Source organism: Gouania willdenowi, chromosome 21 (genome assembly GCF_900634775.1).
Source record: "Gouania willdenowi chromosome 21, fGouWil2.1, whole genome shotgun sequence".
Classification (NCBI taxonomy): Eukaryota; Metazoa; Chordata; class Actinopteri; order Blenniiformes; family Gobiesocidae; genus Gouania; species Gouania willdenowi.
In genome coordinates, this window is record NC_041064.1 from 15,312,931 (window position 1) to 15,337,557 (window position 24,627).

The 24,627-nt window shown below is 40.8% G+C and overlaps 1 protein-coding gene across 2 annotated transcripts in view; it reads right to left on the minus strand.

Annotated features, from left to right (window-relative positions):
* gpm6bb (glycoprotein M6Bb) overlaps positions 1 to 22,844 on the minus strand; it is a 44,964-nt gene extending 22,120 nt beyond the window's left edge. Inside the window, exon 1 of one of the 2 annotated variants that reach the window (XM_028436479.1) lies at positions 22,578 to 22,844. In XM_028436479.1, coding sequence (XP_028292280.1) covers positions 22,578 to 22,581 — 4 coding nt within the window. In that variant the 5' untranslated portion in view covers positions 22,582 to 22,844. The remainder of the gene's footprint in view (positions 1 to 22,577) is intronic. The other variant, XM_028436480.1, reaches the window with a different exon arrangement.
* Positions 22,845 to 24,627: the final 1,783 nt, after the last annotated feature.

Below are 24,627 nucleotides of genomic sequence, written 5' to 3' on the forward strand. Positions count from 1 at the left end.
CTTCCGTGAGAGGAGTAGACTGGGAGGGATTATGAGAGTGGGAGGCGGGATATACGGTTCAAATTCAGCCCTGCCCCTCTGTCATGGTTCAAGAATCAGGTAGTGGAGCGTTAAGGTTTCTTTTTTCAGCGAAGCTGATCAAAGCGATCAGCAGACGCCTCTGACGAAGACTGGCAGTTGACAGTTGAACATGTCAGTAGATCAAAGTGGATATCCTAAGTTACATTTGTCTAAATAAATTAAATCTTAACATACAAGGTTCAATGAAAACTAAACTGGCTCCTTGTGCTCTTGAGTCCCTCCTTTGTTGTTGTGCTTCTGGTTCTTGGTTTCCCTCTGTTTGAGTTTCCATGGTTGTTTGTCCTGCATTTGGCAAAAATGCTTTGTTTCAGCACATTCTCCATTCTGTTTTCGGCTTCAGTCTCTCCGTTGCTGCTCTATCTTTTAAACTCCTTTTGCTCTCACCTCTGCATTCACTAACGTCACGTCAATCTGCTTCACCAAGGCACCACTGCTGTTATCACAGCTACATTCTAAGATACAGAATTCCTCTGGTATCTGCTTAGACTGGGGGTTTGTTTACTGGAAACTTTCAAGATTGTCAAATTTTACAGCTTCTAAATCAGTGTTTCTCAAATAAGGGTATGCGATGGCACTACAGGGGGTACGTGAGAAAGAGAGAGGAAGACAAATGACAACATTAAAAATATGGGCTTGTATGGGTTGTTTTTTCTCAGAATTCTGGGTAAAATGTAGTAGTCAGACATAAGTGGGTACAGGAACTTGCATTCCAAAGTAAGAAAAAAAGGGTACTTGAGCCAGAAAAGTTTGAGAACCACTGTTCTAAATGATGCATGAACATATCTCCAACTAGTGCTGCCTGTCTTAGAAACCCAAGAATCCACATGAAAAGAAATCTGGAAAACGCTGCAGGGTGAGAACTGGAAAGTTGGGACACAATCACCTTTGTCTACTTCCCATCTGACCACAGTCAGAAATAGGAGGGTGTGTGGGGGGTGGGGGTGTACGCCGTGGTGGATGGTGGGCCCTTCATCCTCTGATTTGCACCATATGCCCTTTCCCTCTGCACTGCAGCATATATTTGCTACCTCTGACAATGACCTTCTCTCCATCTGGCAAATTCTACATCTCAACGAGGTCATGAAGCAAACCCATTTCTACATTTCCTGAACAGGAAGGTAAATCCTGCTCTAGGCTGATGCAGTCAACATAGGAAACATGGGGGGAAAGAAAACCAAATACAAAAGTAGAGGGTTTTTAAATGAGCACAGGAGCTGATACTGCAAGGGTTGACAAAGAGCAGCAATGTGTTAAACACAAGACAGGCATGAGAGACAAGGAATAAGATGGATGAAGAGAAAGGACCAGGGATCAGACACTGCAGGAGAGAGGGAAGAAGATTTTTGGCAGTGTTTGTTTGGCAACAGCCGGCCGCGTAGCCCCAGGGGCATGCTAATGAGAAAAAGGCCTTTCAGCTGAGCGGGGGAGCCATGCTAAAGTAGAGATGGAGTTGGGTCTTCTCACGGATACCAGACCTCATAGAAGAGGAGGATCAGCAGGGGAGGGGGCCCTCAGGGGTCAGGGAAGTGAACTTAGTGGGGATCCCATAACAACTAATGTTATACTAATCTTCAAGATTTCTTACGCTCCACCCAGTAAAAGCCAGGGGATGCAAAATCATGTTTATGAACTTCAGCGACTCATCAAAACTGGTGCATAGATCAACTTTGGATGATTTTAGGGTTTCTACATTGCAGTTGATGCTAAAATTGGAAGTCAAAAGAACCGCTGTGGTCAAGTGAAAAAACACAACTGATCCCAAAACTTTAAGAAAATAGAGACTACATAATGTGCATTACTCTGGCATTAAATATTAACCTAAACCATGTGATATAGCGATATAAAGTACATCGAGACTTTTTCATAAACAATATAGAATATCCCAAAATAGTTTTCTTATAACTTATTTTGGTTTTAAATGTACTGTACTTTAAAGACTCACTATTTCTCATATTTCTATACTTAGTTACTATACTGTGCTGTCTGCCTTTAACACAAACTCCAGTGTATCTTGTTGATGAGAGGATAAACCAGAAGACATAGTCATCAACATCCCCCGCCTGGTTCTCATTATAACTCCCAACCTTTTCCTAAATGTCCTAAATCTAACTTAGATGTATACATAAGAAAGTCGTAGTCTACTGACTAAAATGCAACTTAGTTGAATAGTCAAAATTCAGTCATCAGTACTATTTCAGTTATAGTCTCGTTTTAGTCAACTAAATGATATTACGATAATGGACTAAATCTGTTACAGATATAGTCGACTAACATATAAAGCATAAGAGTTTATTGGATTGGATACCTTTTTTTTTTATTAGTTGACGAAATAACGGTATATTTTAATTTAGTTTACGTTCACGTATTTATTTTTAAAAAATAGTTATAGTCATTTATTATCATAAATAAAGACGCCAAAAACTATGACGAAAACTTTTCATCAACAAAATCAATACTGTTCTACACCAAATCTGCATGAATAATCTCCACAACCCGTTGGTAGGTATACCTGCAGGGTGGGGCCGAGTGGGGAGTGTGGGTTTAGGGTGGTGGACCATCGTACCCCACCCGTCTGCTCTGGTAGAACGTGGGAAAATGTGAATTCCTCTTCAGGTAGCATATTTTCCTGACTTCCATATGCATAGGTATTAGCTCTTTATCAATAATGTGGCTTATTAATCACATGTTTCACCATGCACCCAATACACATCTTATGAGATTAACTGTAGCTTACTAGATGTTAACCCATGGCTTACCTAACTCATCTCCTTATTCAACCTACCTTTTGACCCTCTTACTGTTGCAGCACTGCTCCCCATGGCTCATAATAAAAGTAATCATGAAATAAAGCTTGATAATGTACTTGTTTACTGATGTTAATAGGTATAGCTACTGATTATCACAAGAGTAAAAGTGCATTTATCCTCAGAAAACAGAAGAAAAAAAAAATGCAGACACAAAAACAGAATAGTCACGTGAATGTTGGAGTGCTACAGGCTCAGATTCAGCATTGAAACAGTACCAGTCCCTTTAAGAACACAAACCGAATGATGATGAAGCCCACACAAATGAGGGAGTCTTCATTGTGGGTCAGCCTTTCATGCTGTGAGACTCGGAGCCCTGAATGCTATTCTGTGTTCAGCCAGCCATAAAGACCTGTACCCCACTTAGTCTTCAGTGAAGAAGGAGTTCTCAGGGAACCAGATCTGCACAAAGCCAGGTCGAATCACCACATAAACCACCTCAAAAACAAGTCTGACAATCCAGCTTCTACTGCAACCTGCAAGAACCTAAAATCTGCTGCTTGACCTTTCAAAGCCTAAAAAAGAAATCTGCAAAAACTGTTAACATCCAAATGTGGACATTTTGAATCATCGTAGAATTTTTTTTAAAAATGAGAAAAAAATCTGAGGAGCATGTGTGTAAATAATTGTGATTCCCACACTCCAAAAATAGTGGAGACGCTGCTTGACCACAACTAACACTAACTTAAAAATGTCTCTTTATGAGACAAAAATGGACAAAATAATAATCATATGACTAAGGGATTTATGTGAATGTATAGGTGTTGTTTATTTTTGTCATGAATGATTCTCATCACTGTTGCAGTTATTACTTTGTCATTACTGACCTGATTTCACATGAAGGTCCACCTCAATCTGCTCTATTTCCCTGCTCTTACCTTTGGGATGAATCCAAGTCATTGATCAGTTTGCAGAAGCAACACATGATCAAGTTCAATATGCAGATTAATTGCCTGCTGACCCACTTTATTCTGAATACAGGCAACAAAGGCTTTACTAGTAACTCTTAACAGAAAATGCAGCATATAAAAGGGTTTACAATGCAAAACGTGACAAAGGCATGAAAAAACTGCACTAACATCAAATTATTATAACTGTTACTGGTTAACAATAAAAAAGCAACTCTCTACGGTGTTTACAAGGCTTAGAGCAGCATTCCTTTAGAAATATCTAACGTCATTATATGGAAAAATTGAGTGTGCTAGCCCATCGTCATCCATAATGGTTAATCATGTGGACAGAGAAGGGAAAAATCACAGTGAACTGAGTCATAACGTGCCTTGTTCTTCCTTGTGGCTACAAACAAATAAAAAGTCTATTTTCTTTATAACAATCTCATCGTTTTCTTGGCAAAAAAACGGAAAAATCTGAGAGAAATTTGAACCACTTAGATGCAGATCTATTAAAGGTCTGTGACTGTAAAAACGTGTGCGAACTTCAACACGCACGCAGTTAAATGTTGCAGAGCATCTACAAACCAAACCCAGCGCAATTAGGATTGAGTCAGTCAAGTACACAACACGCCCAACCAACTTAGCGTTTTTGCCTCTGAGGAATAAACAATGTGGGCGGATCGGTCACAATAAATAGTGGGAGGAGAAAATACAAATACTTTTTTGTATTTGCATGTACGACTAGCCACAGCTTAAACAAAGTGCGATCATAAAGCGTATGTTTCTCTGTTTAAAACAATATTTGCAAAAGCAGATAGCTGTTTTTCATCACTTAGTTCAGGTCAAATCAAAGTTGAGTGGCTTTGATCAAGGAGAGGATATCACCTTTTTTTTAAGTGACTGTAACGACGAGGTGACGTTACTTATGGACTGGTGGTACACCTGTATATAAGGACATTATAATATAAGTCACATATAAGTGACCATAACCAGACTATGACTATTAGGGAGCGAACGTAACAATAATAATAATGGCTTGGGTTTATATAGCATTTTCTTTCGCGTTACAGAAACCATTATTCATTCACACCAGTCACTCACACAGTCATACCGGTGAACAAATTTTGAGGACATCTAATGCACTTTGGTCTAAAAAAAATTCAGATTTTTTCAGTAATTGTTCCGTGATTAATAAATACGCACACTGTACATTTTTAGTTTGATCGGATTAATACTTTTTTAGATATGCCCAATTTAGTAATGGGGGCCAATACCAAATCATAGTTTCCTATGTGTTGTAGTTCCTGCAATATTGGAACATGTAATTGGAAGAAAAATAATAAACAAATACACCCCTAACTAATCACGGAGCATTTCCTTTTTTTTTTTTTTTTTTTTTTTTTTTTTTTTTTTTTTTTTTTTTTTTTTTTTTTTTTTTTTTTTTTTTTTTTTTTTTTTTTTCTTTTTTTACCTTGTCTGCACATGCTGTCGAAGGTTAACACTACAAGAAGTGCAATCTTTTAACAGCAATGCATATTTTATTATTGCAATTAAATAAATTTATTTATTTCATTGCATAATTGTGACCATCACCAGCCCTCCCTAGGGAAGGGTAAGAAATACTTTATTAAAGGGAGGATGTAAAAAAAAGAGAGGGCAGTGTTTACACCAAGGTGAGGGGTTGGAGGGGGGTGGGGAAGTTAACAGGGAAGAGGGATACAAGATAGGATATGGAATGAGTGGGGAATAGTTGTTAGGTTCCAAGTGATGCGATGTGAAATTGTGGTTGTGTATATTGTGCAGTTTGGTGACCAGTGTGCGGTTTAGGAATAATAGTGGTGGCTGTGAACAGAGGAAGAGGTGAGTGGAAATTCCATAAAACAGGTATTTGGGAACAAGGTGCAAGGTGTCTAAGGTTGAGCCCAGTATGAGTGTTATCCCACAGCCCAAGGCCAGTGCATACATGACAAATGTATTTCCAAGAACCGCCACTGCAAAACCCACGAGCCGCCCCCGGGCCCGAAGAAGCAGTCAGGCCAGCAGCGAGAGCGGGCAGCCTAAGGGCCCCCGGCGACCACCCCACGGCCAAGCAGCCCCCCGCACGCCCCCAAGGTCCCAAGCCGAGAGGCAGCCATCGCCCCCCCCATACACACCCGAGAAAGCCCCAAGGAGCCAAGGACCCAGCGCACCACGCCACCGATCCCACCCCCAACCCCCAGACCCCCCACCCCACCGACCCCCCCCCCCCCCCACACACACCCCCGCGCCCAACCCCCCGAGGGGAGGGCCCAGAGAACTCCCTGCCCGAGGCCCCAGCGGAGGAACCGAAGCCCACGCCCAGCAGACGACCAGAGCCGCGCCGAACGGGCAGCCGGCGGGCACCCGCCGGCGAGCCCAGAGCCAGCAGGGGCCCGACCCCAGGCCAGAAGGACCCGGAATGGATGCAGCACCAGGAGCAGCCCGCCCAGGGAGGACGACCACACCCCAAGCCGCATAAGGCACCAGGGGGCCGCTGGGAGTCCCCCCGCCGGCCCCCAGGCACCCCAACCTAGCCCCCCATGGCGCCCCAGATCACCCCCTGCTGATGCCGCCCGCGCCACGAGCTTCAGTTTTTTTTAAAGCCAGGGCCCCCCCCAAGGGCCAAGCCAGACCGCCCCGCCGGGATGTGGCCCCCTGTTCGGGCCCCGACACCCTGCCTCACGGGGCACTGCCCAAGCAGGGGCCGTACCAGTAGGTACGCAAGGGCGCGGCACGCGCCACCCGCCCCGAAAGACCCCCGCCACGACCGGCCCGGCCAGCAGGCCAAGCACCCCGGGCCCCAGGAGCACCCCCCGGGAACAGGACCCCCCAAGGGCAAGCCCCCGGGCCAAGCCCCCCGGGACGCGCCCCCCACCCCGGCCCAGGACCCGGCCACAGCCCAGCAGAACCGCACAGCCCCAGACGGCACAAGGCCAGCAGCCCAGGGCCCGCCGTCCCCCGGACGGCGCAAGCCACGGGGCAGCGCCCCCCGCCGGCCCGCGAGCAACCGGCGACCCCCACCGCGGGGACGGAGGCACCCCAACGGCACACATCAAGTAAGGGACAGCAGCCCCCAGCCAAAGATGCCCCGGACCCACCCACCAGTCCGCAGATGGCAGGACGTACCCACCAGGCGGCCGAAAGCAACCTCAACCACCGGAACAGCTAGCGCCGCCCCCCCAGTAAACAGCATCATCCCGAGGCGCCAAACAACCCCGCCCCAACCCCGGTGAGGACACCAGCACCCCCCCAGCACACCCACCCCCCAAACCGGCGAGGCAGGCCGCCCCGGGCCCGCACACCGCGGGGCCCGCCCCCAAGGCCACCAGGAGACGAAACAAGCACCAAGCCACACCCAAGGGGGAGAGGCACCCCCGCGCCCCACCAGGCCGACACCGCCCGGAAAGACCCCGCAAGGAGAGACCCCGGCAAAGCCCCTCCGAGACCCACCGCCACGCCCGACCGCACCATCGTGATGTATTTTTACTCTATGCAGTGGCCCAGCCACCAACAGAGGGGCCAGGCCCCCACCGGAGAGGCCCAAATGTGTGTACCAACCCACCACCCTGTTATGGTGCCTCTCCATTCCCCAATGGAGAGGCACTTCCCGATCCCCTGTGTGAATGTGTGTGTTTGGTGAATGTATGGGGTGTGATTAAAAGAAGGGGGATGGAGGGGAGCGGTGCTCCCCATCCAGCCTCTGTGGATTTATGTGTATGTGGTGTAATAGGCCGGAGGGTGTAAGTGATAATACACCCTCCGGGGGGTGGCATGTTGAGATGTGATTAAAATTGGAGGGATTAGTAGGGCAACTAGGGTGGGAGTGCCGCCCCCACGCCACTACATAGTAACACAGGTGGCGGCCCCCTCCACCCCCAGCCCCACCATCCAGCCCCCCAAGGGTTGGGTATGGGTGTGTGGTGCATTTTGTGAGTGAGCCAGATCACGGAGCATTTCCAAATTTCTTGAGACCTACCTGTCTTTGGGCAAAAAATAACACTGCTATGCATGCATTTGATGTTACGCACAGTTTAGAAAACTAATTTGCTCTTGACATATACACTACAACGATTTGAAAACTGTATGTGCTGAATTTAATGTAATAACTACTAACAGGTAAAGTGACACAAGTCATCTCTGTAGTGCCTGTTTGTAATTAGAATAGGTTGGGAAGCACATGAATCTTCCCCTTGGAAACAAGGCCAGATGACTGAGTCAGAGCATCTGCAGTTATTGTGGGGTGTGGTTGGTCTGCAGTGGGCAGTTTCTGTCAGAAGTTGTCAAAGAAAAGAAAAAGGGTGAACTGGTGTCAGGTCAACAGCAAAGCTTCTCTAAACGTACATACGAAGAGATGAATGGCCCATAGACTTCTATCCAACAGATGGATGCAACAACTCTGACAACTGAAGTTGTTATTGCATTATGGGAGAGAAAGGAGTCATTTTACCAAGTGCAGTGCAGTTTGTTGAGTAATGGAAAGAGGAAGGGAAACCTAAATGATTACACCTATGCTCCAAATGTGGCTGTTCAGTGGATGTTTGCAGCTGTTTTCAGACTTCCTTTATTATCCCCCGCCACAAAGTGTGGAAAGGGGGGGATATAGGTCCGAGCTCCGTCCGTCCCTCTGTCCAAGTTAAAGGGAACAGCTTTTGTCAGAAACTGTTAAAGATAGGATAACCAAATTCGGTGTGTGGCATCAGGGTATCAATACCTTGATGGAATTCAAAAATGAGAAGCGTGCAGTTATTTTTCCGGAGTTGATGCCCTTGTTCTGTTTTTTTTTGACGAGGTATGTTGATGACTATGCCTTCTTGTTGTTTTTGAAGCTACTGGAGGCAAGATTTTTTTAACAGATAAAGACATAGTGCTGGCCTCATCGATTAATACATGTTTGATCTCAAATTTTTGTTTGGATCTCCACTGTAAACACTCAGTTTATTGACATTGTTGGAAAAGTTTCATGAATTGCATTGCGGGATATAAAGTCCCAGAGACGGACGCATAGAAGTGTTTTTACTTCAATCTTGACATGATTTCTTGTGTTTGCCCCCAAAACTCTGCCAAAGAAAGTGGCAGCAAAACAATGGCGGATGTTTATTTTGGGGTTTACACAGAAAGATCCAAATCCGCCCGAAATTGAATGTCTCGCGGTGTGAGGCGATATCACGAGGAATACCGAGAACAAATTAGGACAAAAGTGATTTCAAGTGAATCACTGTCCTCCTTGTCTGGTGGAGAAACACAAGATATCACAGTAAGAATGAGGTAAAAATACTTCTATGCCACTTACAGGACTCCACGTCTTTCCTTTAGCAAATTATCTTTGATTTATTAATCTATAAGCCCTATGTCTTTAACTGACAAACTTCAACTTGGGAACATCTTTATTTTGACCTACCACATGCCCGTTACTGAGAAACTCGGCCTACCTTATAGATGTTTGCTGTGTAGTTCCTCGTTAAAATGCACTGCATGCACACAAATCTAACAAGGCATAGTTCAGATGTTATGATCTTTTTTAAAACAATTGAAAATTAGGTGGGTGTACACTGATTGACCAATTATTATTACGGCAGAATAAAAATGCATGCATTATCTCAAGAGGCACTTGAATATCCCACGCTCCATATGTCCAGCTGACACATGATGAGAACTTGCCCAGCTCAAACATTCTCACAGTCCAGCTGCTTGAACGTCCCATCTCACTCAGAATGGAGACGTTCATTCCCCCACTTGTTGCACTGCATAAGCATGTCAACACACACAATAGAAACATAATGAGGCACTGGGACATGAAGACTCTCCAGCTAATCTTGGGGTTGCTTCCCATGAGTAACCCACCCCCCTCCACCCCCTTCACCCCCCCACCCCCGTCTCTCCCCCAGGTTTTGGGATCTCTTTCCCTGCTTTAGTCTCGACACTTCTATTGTTCTTGGCCTCTTGCTGCCAACCTCTCACCCTTGACCCAAGACTTTACCCTTTTTGAACCCACTATTGCTACTCTACCAATGCCTCATTAGGTTGGGCCTCCTCTTTTTCACCGGTCGGACCCCTCCAGGTCAGGATTCAATGTCTGCACTATGACAACAGAGCAAGCAACACAGAGATCACTGCAATAACTATGTTGCACAAAGAGTGTCTTAAAGCCCTGTATCCTAAGACTGGATCCATGGAAAGTCAAGAGAGTTGCTCAACACCTGATGATGACATTCTTTAACACTCAGAGTTGTTTGTACTCTGATGGAGTGTAACACTCGTCTACAAAGTTTGATATTCATGACTGCTAACCTCTAAGAAAAGGTCAACTCATTACTTTATTCCTTTAAGCACTGGTTTGCACATTTTCAGCAGCACACTATGTATCCCTGCCTATCAAAACAGACATTTATGGTTGAAACAACCTCCTTTATAGATGTCTAAACATTGACATAGCAACAAATCTAGACTGAGCTCATGATCACACACGCTGGTCAAAATATTCCTATTGAATCCATTCTTTGTTCACAACTTACTGTAATTCAAAATTGTCCGCATTTTCAGTATTTTGAGTTTCTTCCAGACAGACTCTTGGAACTGGTTTGTTTGATAAATTCAAAATATAGCTTTAAATAGACCAGGAGAACAATAGGCTCAAGGAAAATTGTGCTTAGCCTGACCGAAAAACAAATTGTTATCTCATTCGACTCCCCACAAGCCAGCCGTTCAAGACCGGCTTATCTGACTATTCTCCAGGATGTTATGTCGACCAAGGTTCCGTCCCCCTCCCCCTCCTCCTCCTCCTCTTTCCTACCACCACCTGGAACTTTGTTTCTGAATCAGAACTGCCCAAGGTCGTTTAACGTCATCTGCGAATGGCTGAACTGTACAGAATGAAGCGAACGGATCATGTTTCAACGTGTTCTTTGCTATGTTTTCAAAATTAGTTCTAAATGTGTCTTTGGCGTTTCTGTGTGTGCGAGGGTTTTTTTCCTAATCCCAAACTGTCCTCCATAAAGGAGGACAGTTTGGGATGTCCTCCATAAAGGAGGACAGTTTGGGACCTGCCTTTTTCTAGTGTTGTGGTAGTCGAGACCGGTCTTGGTCTCGAGACCAAATTTTAAAGGTCTCGGTCTCGTCTCGGACTCTGAAGCATTTTGACTTGGTCTTGTCTCGGACTCGGGCTGCCCGGACTCGGGATTTTCTCTCAAGACCGTTCGAGACCAGCACTAATTCCTGCTATTTTTAAACTTTTTCATAATGTGATAATAACACGGAGAAGAACGGGATAAAACAAGCTTTTATTCATTCTTTAATCCACCCCGTATAATGACCGCAACCTTCCTTAATGTGACTGAGTGACATGTGTGACACACTCGTGTGTGTGTGTGTGTGTGTGTGTGTGTGTGTGTGTGTGTGTGTGTGTGTGTGTGTGTGTGTGTGTGTGTGTGTGTGTGTGTGTGTGTGTGTGTGTGTGTGTGTCTGGCTACGGTGTCAGTTTGGACCGCGGAGCAGAAGGAGATATGAACTAATCACCGGTAAAAATCCCAGTAAAGCTCCAGAAAACAATCACCATGAATAAATATTATCTCCCTGGTAAAGACAGTAGCTCTAACAACATGTAAAATTATAAACTGGTGATATTACAGCCTGTGAATGCAATACAGGGGACGCACTTATTCAGCCTCTGGGTCCTAGTGCCAGCCGGCTGGTGAAGCATGTTCCGTTTACCAAGGTCTGTGTGTGTTTAGAAAGTCTGTGTGTGTCCGTGTGTGTCAGCATGTTTATGCCTCTGTCCATCCACTCTTTTCATTATATCCATGTCTTTTAAGGCTTTTATTACATAGTGTCGGCTGTAGTCCGGGCCGCCGCCATCTTGGATTATGTCGTCACCAGCGCGTCATCACCACAAGTTGCACAAGTCAGAATGACTCAAATAACTGTAAAGAGGTCTTATATTAGTCTATTTTCTTTTTAAAGTGTTTTTTTTGTGGCTTTAGACTCCAATTACATTTATGTATATAATATGTTCCCTACAATATAAATAGGTTCACAATATAACTATTTTTTATAGTTTCTGTTTACACTGTATCCAGAATAATAATAATCTTTCTCAACAAGAACTATTGATTGATTTGTCACATGACTTTTCCAGGGTTTGAGTTTGTTTTATTTAGTTTCACATCTACCTGATGTTGTTAGGGCAAAGGTCAAATGAAAAGTGGCATTTAATGGATTTAACAAAACTTGATGCAAAATATTGAGCTTGACCTCAATCCTAAAGTCCTTTTAAAGTAGATAACCCTGTCAGTGCAGCAGTTTTTATCAGTTATAAAGTTCACCCTATCATATGTCTAAAGTGGCTTTGTATACACATGACTTTCTGCCCCTTGACATTTTTATGTTGTGGCTGCTTTATTGTGACACATATCTTCCCATTAAGTAGAAGCCAAAAGCATAAAAAAAAAATTAAAAAAAAAACTAGTGGTAGAGCTATAGCATGCACACAGCGAACTGATCTCCCCTACATGTGGATGTATGGGGTCAAGCTGTTTAGCAGACAGAAACATCTGGGATTTCCTCCAGCTGCCTTTAGGTTGTATTTTTCTCCTTTTCCTACACTGAGTGACAACACTCACAATTAATACGTGAATATAGCAAAAACATCACACAGCTGACATACTGTAGTGTATAGTAAATCTATTGGGTATTTTTGTTTCCAATCCAACATTCAATGAATCAGTCTTAAACCTCAGAACAGCCTTTAAAGCAAACATGCTCTCCAAACATTTTCCTTAAGCTATAAGGTTTCCTGCAGCTGTCACTGCATGAAAGCTCAGCCCTTGCAGATTTTCATCTGCTTGGCAGAAGTACTTCTTCCTCAGTATCGAGCTTTTCTCTGGAGGATAATAAGCAGACAATGCATTCTCCCACTTGGAAAGCTTTTTTATCACACTGGAAAATAATTCCTGGCAGCGCAAACAAACTCCTCTGACTATTACATGTGGCACCACATCACCTCAACATGTCCAAGCAATCATCTGTTTCTGTTTCTTATCTATGCTAAGCAAGCCAATGAACTTTTAGGGGTGTCAATGCCTCAGTTTTTCTCCCCCCCCCCAAGAACAAAAAACATCTTAAATGGGATTTTGCACATTGTTCTCAAAGTAGAGGCTTAGAAACATTCATAAAGGGTTACATGGGTATTCATTGAAATTCCTGTTTAATTCATCCCAAGCGTAGAATTTGGCTCTGGTCCAATGGTCCCAGGCTGTCTCTACCCCAACTCTTCATATGGGGAGAACATTTCTCTTTGGTCTACTAGGGAACCCCTGATTCTTTTGTCTTATGGTTGTTTAGCAGCTGTGTAGCCGCACAGTGGACAAAAACCCATCCGTGGAGACTTGAATGCACATGGCATAATGAGCCAACAGCTCAATCCTATAGGTGTCCAGAGTTTGAAAAGCAGACTAATATATTCTGTCCTCACCTCAAACAAATCTGACAGGAAAATTAGCTGGAGCCCTGTTTTTCTCTTTAGTCCCACATTGGACCTGTATGGAAGCTCGTTTCCACCACTAAAGAAATATTATGGGAAAGAAAGTCAAAATTATGAGAGAGAAAGTCATAATTATGAGTTAGTTCATTCAAAATCATGAGAAAGAAAGTAATAATTATGAGAGAGAAAGTCATAATTATGAGCAAGGAAGTCATAACTATGAGATATAAAGTCATACTTATGAGCAAGAAAGTCATAACTATGAGATAGAAAGTCATAATTATGAGAAAGAAAATCCTAATTATGAGATAGAAAGTCATAACTATGAGATAGAAAGTCATAATTATGAGAAAGAAAAACATAATTATGAGATAGAAAGTCATAACTATAAGATAGAAAGTCATAATTATGAGAAAGAAAAACATAATTATAAGATAGAAAGTCATAATTATGAGAAAAAAGTTCTATGAGATAGAAAGTCATGATAATGAGAAAGTCATAATTGTGAGCTAAAAAGTCATAATTATGAGAAAGAAAGTCACAACTATGAGATATAAAGTCATAATTAAGAGAAAAAAACATAATTATAAGAAAAATTATGTTTTATGTAAAGTTGCAAAAAAAAAAACACAAAAAATGTGACAGAATAATTTTGCAACAGTCGTATTTATGTCCTTCCACTATTTTATACACTATATACCATGTGTTGAATTCTAAGAACTGAATAAACAGCCAAAATGTATCATTATTCAAAGTGTAATTCAGAATGGTAATCGTCAGTGTCTGTAGATTGCTGCAAATGCTCAGTTTATATTTTATAATGATGACTTTCTATCTCATAATTATGACTTTATTAACTTGTAATTATGACTTGCAGTTGTGAATTTTATTTTTTATTTTTATTGGCAGAAACGGACTTCCATAAACCTGGTCTCACGTCAAAAATCTGGACAGTTCTGTCGAAATTTGCTTCAACCGATTTATGGGTTAGAAATATATAACAAAATGTACTGTGTTTTTGAAAGATTATAAAATATCAAACATCTCACAGTGTGATGAACATGACCTTAAACCAGCCAGCATCCCAGAGTTCATCATAAGCACTTGTTTACCTGTGATATGTCATTCGAAGATGATCAAATGGTCACACTTGCTGTTGTGTGAAAAAAAACACATTAAAGCATGACAAGGCGAGTTCTACACTTTAAGCCTCTATGAAACATTAGACAATGACAAGCAAAACCTGCTACACTGAAATAGTGTTAGGTACTCAGCTACTGGTAACTTTAGCAGGTCAACCATCCAATCACCTGGTAGACATTTTGGAACATGCATGGTTTCTATTACAAGTGTAAGCCTAACCTTAAAAAAAAACAAAAAACATGAGTTTGGTGTTGTAGAACTATAAATAGTAGATTAGTGTTAATCCCTGAGGTTTACAGGGAGTGGTCCACAATAAAGTAGGGCTGGGCAATATATCACAGTTTAAGATATATTGAATTTTCCACTTTCACAATATAGAAAATTACAATATCGCCTATATCAATATTTTTTTATTTTATATCTTGTTTTGGATAAAAATACTCGTTTTAGAAGTTGCTGCTTTTGCTACTTCTCAAAGCACATTTAGATGGATTACTGAGTACGCCCTAACCCAGAACTTCCTCTAAAAAAAGCCACAATGCAGAACTCACTCACACGTCCTGTCCCTTATAGGAGAAAAGCTAAAAGTGGCACATTTTGGGCAGCGGTTTCTGGTAAGACTATTTGAATTGTTTTTAAAAAAAATCAAGATTTACAGTATATTGTATATCACCATTTTGAGAAAAAAATATTGAGATATGAGTTTTGGTCCATATGGCCCAGCCCTACAATACAGAGAGTAAACATTGTGTGTGGTACTTCTCTAAGAAGATTGATCAGACTGGTTAATAGAGCCCATAAATGAAATAACATTAACAACCCGAGTATGATAAGACATCATAATTCATAACACAATCATCATCTTTCCATGTTAAGTGTTCTCTATAATCCACAGATGGAGACTAAAAAAAAAACAACTTGAGCAATGAATAGTCAGCCCATTACTGTCAAATTACCGGTCACGTCACATTGTAGACTGTGTTTTAGTTTCCCTTGTAAAATGCATGCTTTCGTACTTAACACTTCATGCATTGACGTGCTAGCTTTTAGCAAAACATGTCTATCTCTACCCTTGTTTACTCAAACCTAGGTAAAAACTAAGTGGAAAGGGCTTGGTTGACTGTAGACATATGACAACCAAGCCAAACAGCTGCTGGGTCAATAGATGAATGTCCATCAACTACATCTCTGTGCTTCACCAAATCCATTGTTGCCTCGAGCCATTCTAGCGCAGTCAACAGAGAACAAAGAGATGTTTATACTCTTTGGTTCATTTTAACTTCGTTAACTGGATAAAAGAGATGACAAAAACACAGGGGAGATAGTATCAGTCATTGATATGTAAATCCGGCTCTGCTAATCAGACGTGATGGTCTGACGTTTTACAGATTGTTTCCACATCTGCAGTTTAATGGAAACGATGGAAGGTACAAAGGCTGTCTATAAAGCCTTGTGTTTTACTACATGTATGGATATTTTTTTAAAACATTCAAATGCACAACTTGGTCATTTTTGTAATTAAGGGTGTCCAGATCCAATATTGATATCGGTCCAAGTATCGGAATATATTCATCTAAAATATTTGATATAAATACAAGTAGTCCATTGATTAAATTTTTTAAGATACTTTTTTAGGGTCTGTTTTTTTTATTTTTTTTTTATTTAATTATAGAATATTCCTTTGAATTAAGCTGATACCCAGAGTTTCTGAGAAATCTATGTTTATGTATGATTCTTTTGAAATGCGAAAAAAAATACCCAGCAAGTATTTTACTATGATCTACTGCCAGTTGTCATTCATATACATTAATGTATATAAGTCCCTCCTTCGTCCTATAGACCCCTGTACAAATGAAAACAATCGCCGAGTGCGCCCAGCCAATAGGCTTCAACTTCCTGTTTTTGAGACTGTCAATCAAAGTGAATGCGGAACTGTGCACGGAAACAAGGCCACGCGTCACAACAGCAAACAGGTAAATATGATTTTGGCTCTTACCTGACCCATAGACCTATATCAATGCAACCCTGTTATGTTCCGCGTTGCGTGTGCAGAAGAGTAGAGGCGTGGCTTCTGGTAGACTGGCAGAGGCAGTGGGAGGAAGTGAGGCTTTTCAGGGCGGGACATCAAGACGTTTATCAGAAACTCCGCATATCAGCTTTAAGGTTCAAACTTATGTAACCCATTAGTTAATAATAAATAAGTCGGATTTTCTCATACATACTGTTGCTGACTATTGTTCTCTGAGTAATATCACTTGATCAAGCCTTTTCTAAGATTCCACACTACAAAATAAGTATTAAAACTATGTATAATTTATGCTGGTATCATATTTGATCAATATCGATACTGAACAATACTGAAGGTTGCAATATTGGTATCGTATTGGAAGTAAAAAAGTTGTATCGGGACATGCACAGAAGCACAATCACTTGCATCCCTCCCGTTTAAAATAAATAAAATAAACACACGCTCTAAAACTCAATGTCTCAACTTAAGAATCCACTGAATCCCAACAAAATTGCTTCATTAGTTAAACTAACATTTCTTCTCAAGAAAACCTTCAAACTAAAATGAAGGACACCTGAAGGAGGAAAATTGGAGCAGGAAGACGAGCAGGAGATAAATGGAGTCTTGATTAAATGAGGACGGTTTCAGAGGCGTGTGTGTAGCAGCAAAAAAATGTATTCTGGTGGCGTCATCGGCTGTATAATTATCAAAGATGCTCAGCCGTGTGCCACGCCAACTGGAAAGGATCCCAGAAATCATGTCGCCCTGACAGCGACTACCTCATTACAGGGGATTCACTGTAATTAACCATTCCAAGCTGGAGAGCAATTTAGAAATTATTGATGGGGATTCAGAAATGATCGATAGAGACAGATTGGCATGAATTACCTCCAGAAGGAGACACTTATTTCTAGATAATGAAAGATTTTTTTTTTCCATTCATAGAAAAAATGTTGGTTTTAGTTGGGCTTTCCTAAAGCTGCAGGGATGCTCCTCTATGCATATCTTAGTAACACAGGTCAATAACCATGAATTAATTTATTACAATTGAATCAGAAAAATAATTCAACCTTCTGTTATTTCTCTTTATCTGATGGGGCTGTGCAATGAATCGAAATTCGATTACGATATTGATTATTACTGAATGATGACATTACATTATTATGATTACCGTTTTTTTTTTACTGTTATTATAAATGTTTCATTTGCTAAATAAAACAAACTTCAACAATTTCGGATATCTACAAAGTATAAACTAGGGATGTCTCGATACAACTTTTTCACTTCTGATACAATACTGATATTACATCCTTGGTTATTCGCCGGTACCGATATCGATCCGATACAACATCACTACAAATCGTACATACTTTTCTGATTTATTTTGTAGTGTGGAATGTTAGAAAAGGCTTGATCAGGTGATGTTACTCAAACAAAGAACAATAGTCAACAATTCAAGTTCACTTCAGTTATTTTTTTACTGTCAGTATATGGTGGGAACAACTGAGGGCGGGAACAAAAAGAACAAAAACTTATCGGAGCGTTGAAATCAGAGATTTTAGATGCAGTCCGATAATATCCGACATTCGTTTTCTGGCTGATATCGGACCGATATCCGATATCAATATCGGATCGGGACACCCTAGTATAAAGCGTGGCACACATGAGAAAAAACTATTATAAATACTAACTTTGAGTTGTTTAATGCACGTGCATGCAAGCTCCTCCCCTCCGCCATGCCCCTCTCAAAGCTAAAGCTAAAGCTAGCCTAGCCTGCAGGCCAACACGAGGACAGTTGTTGCTCGTAAAGGCCTAGAGCAAAGACATCATGTGCAAGAAGTGTTTTGTTTTGGTCAAAAGTGAACATACTGTACTTGATGTTAGTGTTTGAAGGATTTTATTAAATATATATATATATATATATATATATATATATATATTTTTTTTTTTTTTAAGCTGTTTTGTTAAAAAAAATAAGTAACTTTTTGGGTTGACAAATAATCTTTTGACAAATCATGATTTCAGTTATGACTAGAATAATCGTGATTATAATTTTTTCTATAATTGAACAGCCCTAGATCACGGCATTAAAAAATAAATAAAACCCACTCCTTGCAGTCGTCTGTATTGCACATCGGTTTCATCACGGGAGTCGGTGACAATGATCACTGCTGAAGCGTAATCAGACACTTTCCAGACATCCCAGTTCAGATGCAGGAATGCAAGCGAGTAAAAACCACAACAGCCAATTTGTCAAAAACATTAAGACGCAAGAAGAATCAACCTCATTTCTTACAGGTCAGTCTAATAACATGAGCAGATATCAGGTTATACTTAAAACAACACTAATATCTACAATGTAAGGCCAAAAAAAGGCCTGTACTTAATCGTTTTCTGTCTCTATTTCCTTGAAAATGATGTAATATTTGGATCTGGGATGCTTCCAGCCTTGATGACCTTTTCCACAAGACCAACACATTGAATACAAAACACTTAAAACAAGAGAGTTCATGGTTTTCCGTTAAGGAAACGGTTTTTTTTTTAGGGTCAGGCTCCAAAATGTAGATATCATGTTGATAGCAGTGTATGTGAGGAGCTGATGTTTTTCTACATCTGCTTTTGCACATAATGAACTTACAGTGGGGGGGGAAAAAAGTACAGTGATTTACAGTGGTACCTAATTATGTCCTATCACAAATATATGTTGAGTAAAGAAATTATAGCCTCGGCTCATGTTCTCTGCAGTGTTAAGTCACGTAATAGACACATTAATCACAATTTTCATCTGTGTTTGCTCATAAAATGGAACCCTGACAACAGAGTTCTGTGCGTCAGGTCAGTGGTTTCACCAAAAAAAAAATTTAAAAAAAAAACATTACTTAACAAGACGTTTGTGAGAATTATCATCCTTAACAAACAGACGCCAAGAATTCCTCCCACAATATGCAACACAGTCTAATGCACTGTCCTTAGCTGACACGCAGTACGCCTTCTAAAACTGACACATTTGAGTCCTTGCATCATTGCATTTGTTAAAAGTATACAAACTATATGTTTCAGGAACTAAAATGGTCACACAGTCATCATTTAGCAAAGAAATATTTCAAAGAAATTATTCAGCCGTTGAATAAATGTAATTATGGAAAACCTTAGTCATAATTTGTTGTTTATTTATCAGTAGTTTGTAAATGTTACTGCTTTCAACTATTGGAGGCAGATTAATATAATACGCCTCCATGTCAGTAGGTGTCAGTAGAATAAAGATGCAATGAAAGGTTCATTTCCTCCTCCAGGGAGGTCATATTTTCACTGGTGTTTTTTCATTTGCTTGTTTGTTTGCAGGATTATGTCAAAATTGCTTCACGGATTTTGACAAAATGTTGAAAGATTTGGAAAGTTTTGGAAGATTCCGTTAAAGGAGCATAGGGCAGCAGTTGAGAAAAAATAAACATTCGTTTTAAAGCCAGTGTAAAGCAGAAATAAATTAGTGTTATGAGTTTGTCACACTTCTTTTAAAACTGTCCTCTGCTCTATTCTCCTTACACAGCAGATCACAGCTCTCACCGTTACAGATAAAGTTGCATTCTTCAGGGCTACAGCTGCTGCAGCAGGAAAGGAAGAACGCTGCGCGCAAACGACACTATGTGACCGAACCCGACACCAGTTCTAAATATCTGTCCGAACCCATCGGGTGTCCATCCTCTATCCGCAGTATCAGCTGTGCTCCGGTGATGAACAAACAGTTGGCTGATGGCAGCAGTTACAATAACCACAGAGATGTCACTATCGAGACTCATTTCTAGATCCTGCCCTGAGCTCCTTTAACTTTTGGAGGGGATTCAGATCAATATACTGATTTCAGTTCCCAATCCCTATCGCTCATTGTTGGCAGAATTAAAAAGATTCATACCTCGGTTTGTAACAGACCAAACTTATTTCAGATCAGATCTGGATTGCGTATTTCATCTCGATTTATCGTAAAAATGGCAATGCCCATTTGGACCAAGTACTGTATTGTTATTAATGGGGGTGGAATTTTCTTTAAAGTTTTTAAAGTGTTAATTATCACGGTACCATGACCAGGATCACTGATCGTGATAACTGTCAATATCTAGAAAAGAGGATACACTATTTGGCACTTGATGGTGGTTTGCTCTTGCTACGGTGTGTGTGTGTGTGTGTGTGTGTGTGTGTGTGTGTGTGTGTGTGTGTGTGTGTGTGTGTGTGTGTGTGTGTGTGTGTGTGTGTGTGTGTGTGTGTGTGTGTGTGTGTGTGGGGCCCTTTTTTATATGCCTAATGTGTGCTGAGTTTCAAAAAAGCATGGCAACCACTGGTTTAGAAATAGGGAATGGAAAGTCTTTAAAAAAAAAAAAAGTCCTGCTTATCTTGGTCTCAACTCATTCCTGCAATCTTTCCCGCTTTCGGACTCGACTTGTGCCACACAGATATCAGAACAAGTATGAATTCATGCAACCCAAAATAGGCAGCTGCTTAACAGGTCAATAAATTCATCTCGCAACTCACACAAGTGCTCCTACATTTCTAAATAGCACATAAAGGACATTTGAATATAAGATAGAGGCTTTAAGAGGAGGACAATGAACAAGGGCTGATTGCCATGCAGAGCGATATCCTGTGAATAAGGGTCTGTGGGGAATTAGTTCACAGGGCATCCGCTATGAAACTTGCAATTCACTGAACTTCTCTCTCTCTCTCTCTACATTAGGAGCCACTGAAGTCACACAAAAGGAGCAGCTCCAAATTAGGAGCACAAAGACGCTTCTGTTGGAGCTTTGGAGCGAATTAATGAGCATCGATACACATTCTCACACTGCTTTCTTCCCCATAGCCTCAACTGCACTGGGGCAAATTACTCAAACGACTAAAAGAAATGCCCACCAAACCCACTTTGGTTCTACAAAATATCCAGAATGCAGCGGAAAAATAGCAAATAAATACACACTTTAATGTATGTAAAAAAAAACTCTGGGTTATGTAGTGGACTGCTTTGTGCAATAATCTGTCACTTTTAAGTCCTAAGGGGTGTGGAAATGTTCCACTTCTTCCATGACATGATCTCCCCTATAGGTTGGAAGCAGATGGCCAAAAGATGGGATTGTCTCAGCTCTTCAGATAACAATTACAAGCTTTAGCACGACAGACATTGCATTGCATGCTTGACTCACGAAGCCATTGACAAATACAACATGTTGCTTCCAGCAGCTTTTAGTTACTCCCTACAAGCAACACATGCTGTGCGGTTAAGTTGAGGAAACACCTCGAGAGGTGGTGTCCAACTCATTTTACTCTGCGTTAGACATTATCTGTCTCTACGTCTCTATTTGATCATATATGGCAGAATGATGGTTTGTGTGTGTTTGTTTTGAGAAAGTCAACTTTATTATTTCTTTCTTTCTCTTTAGTTCATGTTTAAATGTAATATCCCGAGCCCTCTTATTCAAGGAACTTGAGGGTTTTTTGGGGGGTTTTCCCTGTTTATATTGTTTCGTTGTATTTTAAACTGTCCCAAATAATAATAAAAAAAATTATATATTTATATAAATATATAAATAAATGAAAAATGTTGATGCTATAATTGTTGAATTTTGAAAATTAAATCATCCTTCATTTGAAATATGACTTTATGATGATGGAATTGTAGGTTTTGGTCTTACATGTGATTATTCTACAATCTACATTATTCTCATTCTGTTTCAATCCTGTTGTTCAGATTCAAACTGATATTTTAGTTTTGACAACAACAACAAAACAAAAACAAAAACAAAAAAAAACTTCATACATTCAAAAAAATAGAAAAACACATAGATAATAATAAAGGGCGTGGCCCGTTGGATGTCAACTTGATGAAATAATAATCGATTACAGATCAGGATCCTTATTGAAAGTTGTAGGATAAACAGTGAATGCATGTAGTTGTAAAGGGGGTTTAATAACACCTCAGTAAAGTCTCCCTGCTGAGGAATCCTGATCGACTTAAGCTCACTAATCGCTTTCTTCCAAGTCTCTGTAGCACACTGCTCTAATGCTGAACTCTATTGAAACCGGGTCGCACGAGAGGGAAACGTTACGAGTCAAAACTTCACCACAAAGATGAGAGTTGTATCCACGTGTGTGACGGGGAAGGTAAAACTTACCCATTTTTGCAACTTTAGCGGAAGCGTCCGAAGTTTGTCGGTCAGTTGAGAGTTGAGCCCCGGCTCCAGTGATGCGTCCTGGGATGCTCTGCTGCTGCTCTGTCCTGCTCTGTCCTGCTCTTCTCTGCTCTCCTTCTGCTCTGCTCCCCACAGACACAACCCGATGACGTCACCACGGACGGACGGATTACCTCCCCACTCACTCCTCATCAACACGTCTCACTAAGTTATCAGTGATCGCGCAACTTTGTCTGGAGACATTCTGCTAGTCAGCGGGACAAAGGAATCTCAACAAGATACAATTTATGTTCATCTTGACTCACAAACAGAGGTTTTCTCACGCACAGTCTCTGTCAATGATTAGGGCTGGACGATTTTTTTTTTTCCTCATAATGCCGATATACAATATTAAACTCCATATTTTTACCTCAATAAAGTCTGACCAGAAAGACAGTTATGGGTTAAATTTTCTCCCCTAAGGGACAGCATGTGTGAGTGAGTTCTGCAGTGTGGCTTGTTTAGGGGAAGATCTGAGTTAGGACGCATTTAGAAATCCATCTAACTGAGCTTTTTATGCTGTTCCGAGAAGTAACTCTTAAAATAAGTATTTTGATACAAAACAAGAAGACATTGACATTCCCCGCCAGATTGGTTCTCATTATGACTCACAACCTTTTCCTAAATGTCCTAAATCTATCTTAGATGTATACACAAGAAAATATTATCACATCAGAAAATAAAATTACGAACTATCTTAAACGGTTTCTAAGAAAAGCTGTACCCTTAGAAGATACCTCGAACAGAGTAAAAGAAATGGCACAAGTGCAATAACTCCGGAAGAAATATTTGTGCACTTCTCATTTTCGAACTCCATCAAGGTATTGATACCCTAAAGCCACACACCGAATTTGGTTATCCTATTTTAAATGATTTCTAAGAAAAGCTGTCCCCTTTGAAGATACCTCGAACAAAGTTAATAAAAAAAAAACAAGGGCAATGATTTCAGAAAAAATAATTGACGCTTCTCATTTTCAAACTCCATCAAGGTATTGATACCCGAAAGCCACACACCAAATTTGGTTATTCTATCTTAAACAGTTTTTGAGAAACACTGTCTCCTTTAACTCGGACGGACAGATGCACGGACGGAGCTCAAACTTATTTCCCCTTCCATACTTTGTGGCGGGGATAATAAACTATAAAACATATATCTAAAAAATATACAAAATTGGAAAGAAGGACACTGTTTCACAGTACTTTAACAAAAATATTAAATGATGTTTTTTGTACTTTGTGATTGTACGATTAAAAACAAGTTAAAAAAAATTAAAAACATAAGCAGTGATAACAGGCCCTCGCACCTGCCTCGCCCGTCGAGGCACGAGGTGACTCCTACCTACCGGTCACGTTCAAAGTCAAACTTCTTCACGGCCACCGAGATTATACTTAAGCTGGGTGCTGTGTCACCCGCTTCAACTAATCCACACTTGTCACCAGACTGGCTGAACTGATTTCACAACACAATAAGCACAATATGCACAACTATAACATCACATTTCACTCTCACCTTAAAACAGTCAACTCTTCCCCACCCATTTCATTTCCCACCCTGACTCCCTCTTCCCTATTCCCTTCCCCCTCACCGATTATGTTTCATAAAATGTACTTGTGCTCTAAAACAGGGGTTTTCAAAGTGTGGGTCGTGACTCCGCTGGGGGGTGCCAAAGTTCTTCAGGGGAGGCACGGCGTGCGAGAAAAAAATTAACCTGAAGAAATTGTGGTAATTTTTATATTATTATTATTATTATTATTATTATTATTATTATTATTATTATTATTATTAATAATAATAATAATAATAATTATTAATAATAATAATAATAATAATAATAATAATAATAAACACCATTGAGAGCCATGTATAACTTCCTCTACCTAACCTGACACATCTAGGACGGCCCCCTCATTTGCATTGCATTTTTTGCTGCATTTCTTCCTGACAGTGTCTGCAGCATGAACTAAATAAATATGAGTGCAGAGCACTTTTATT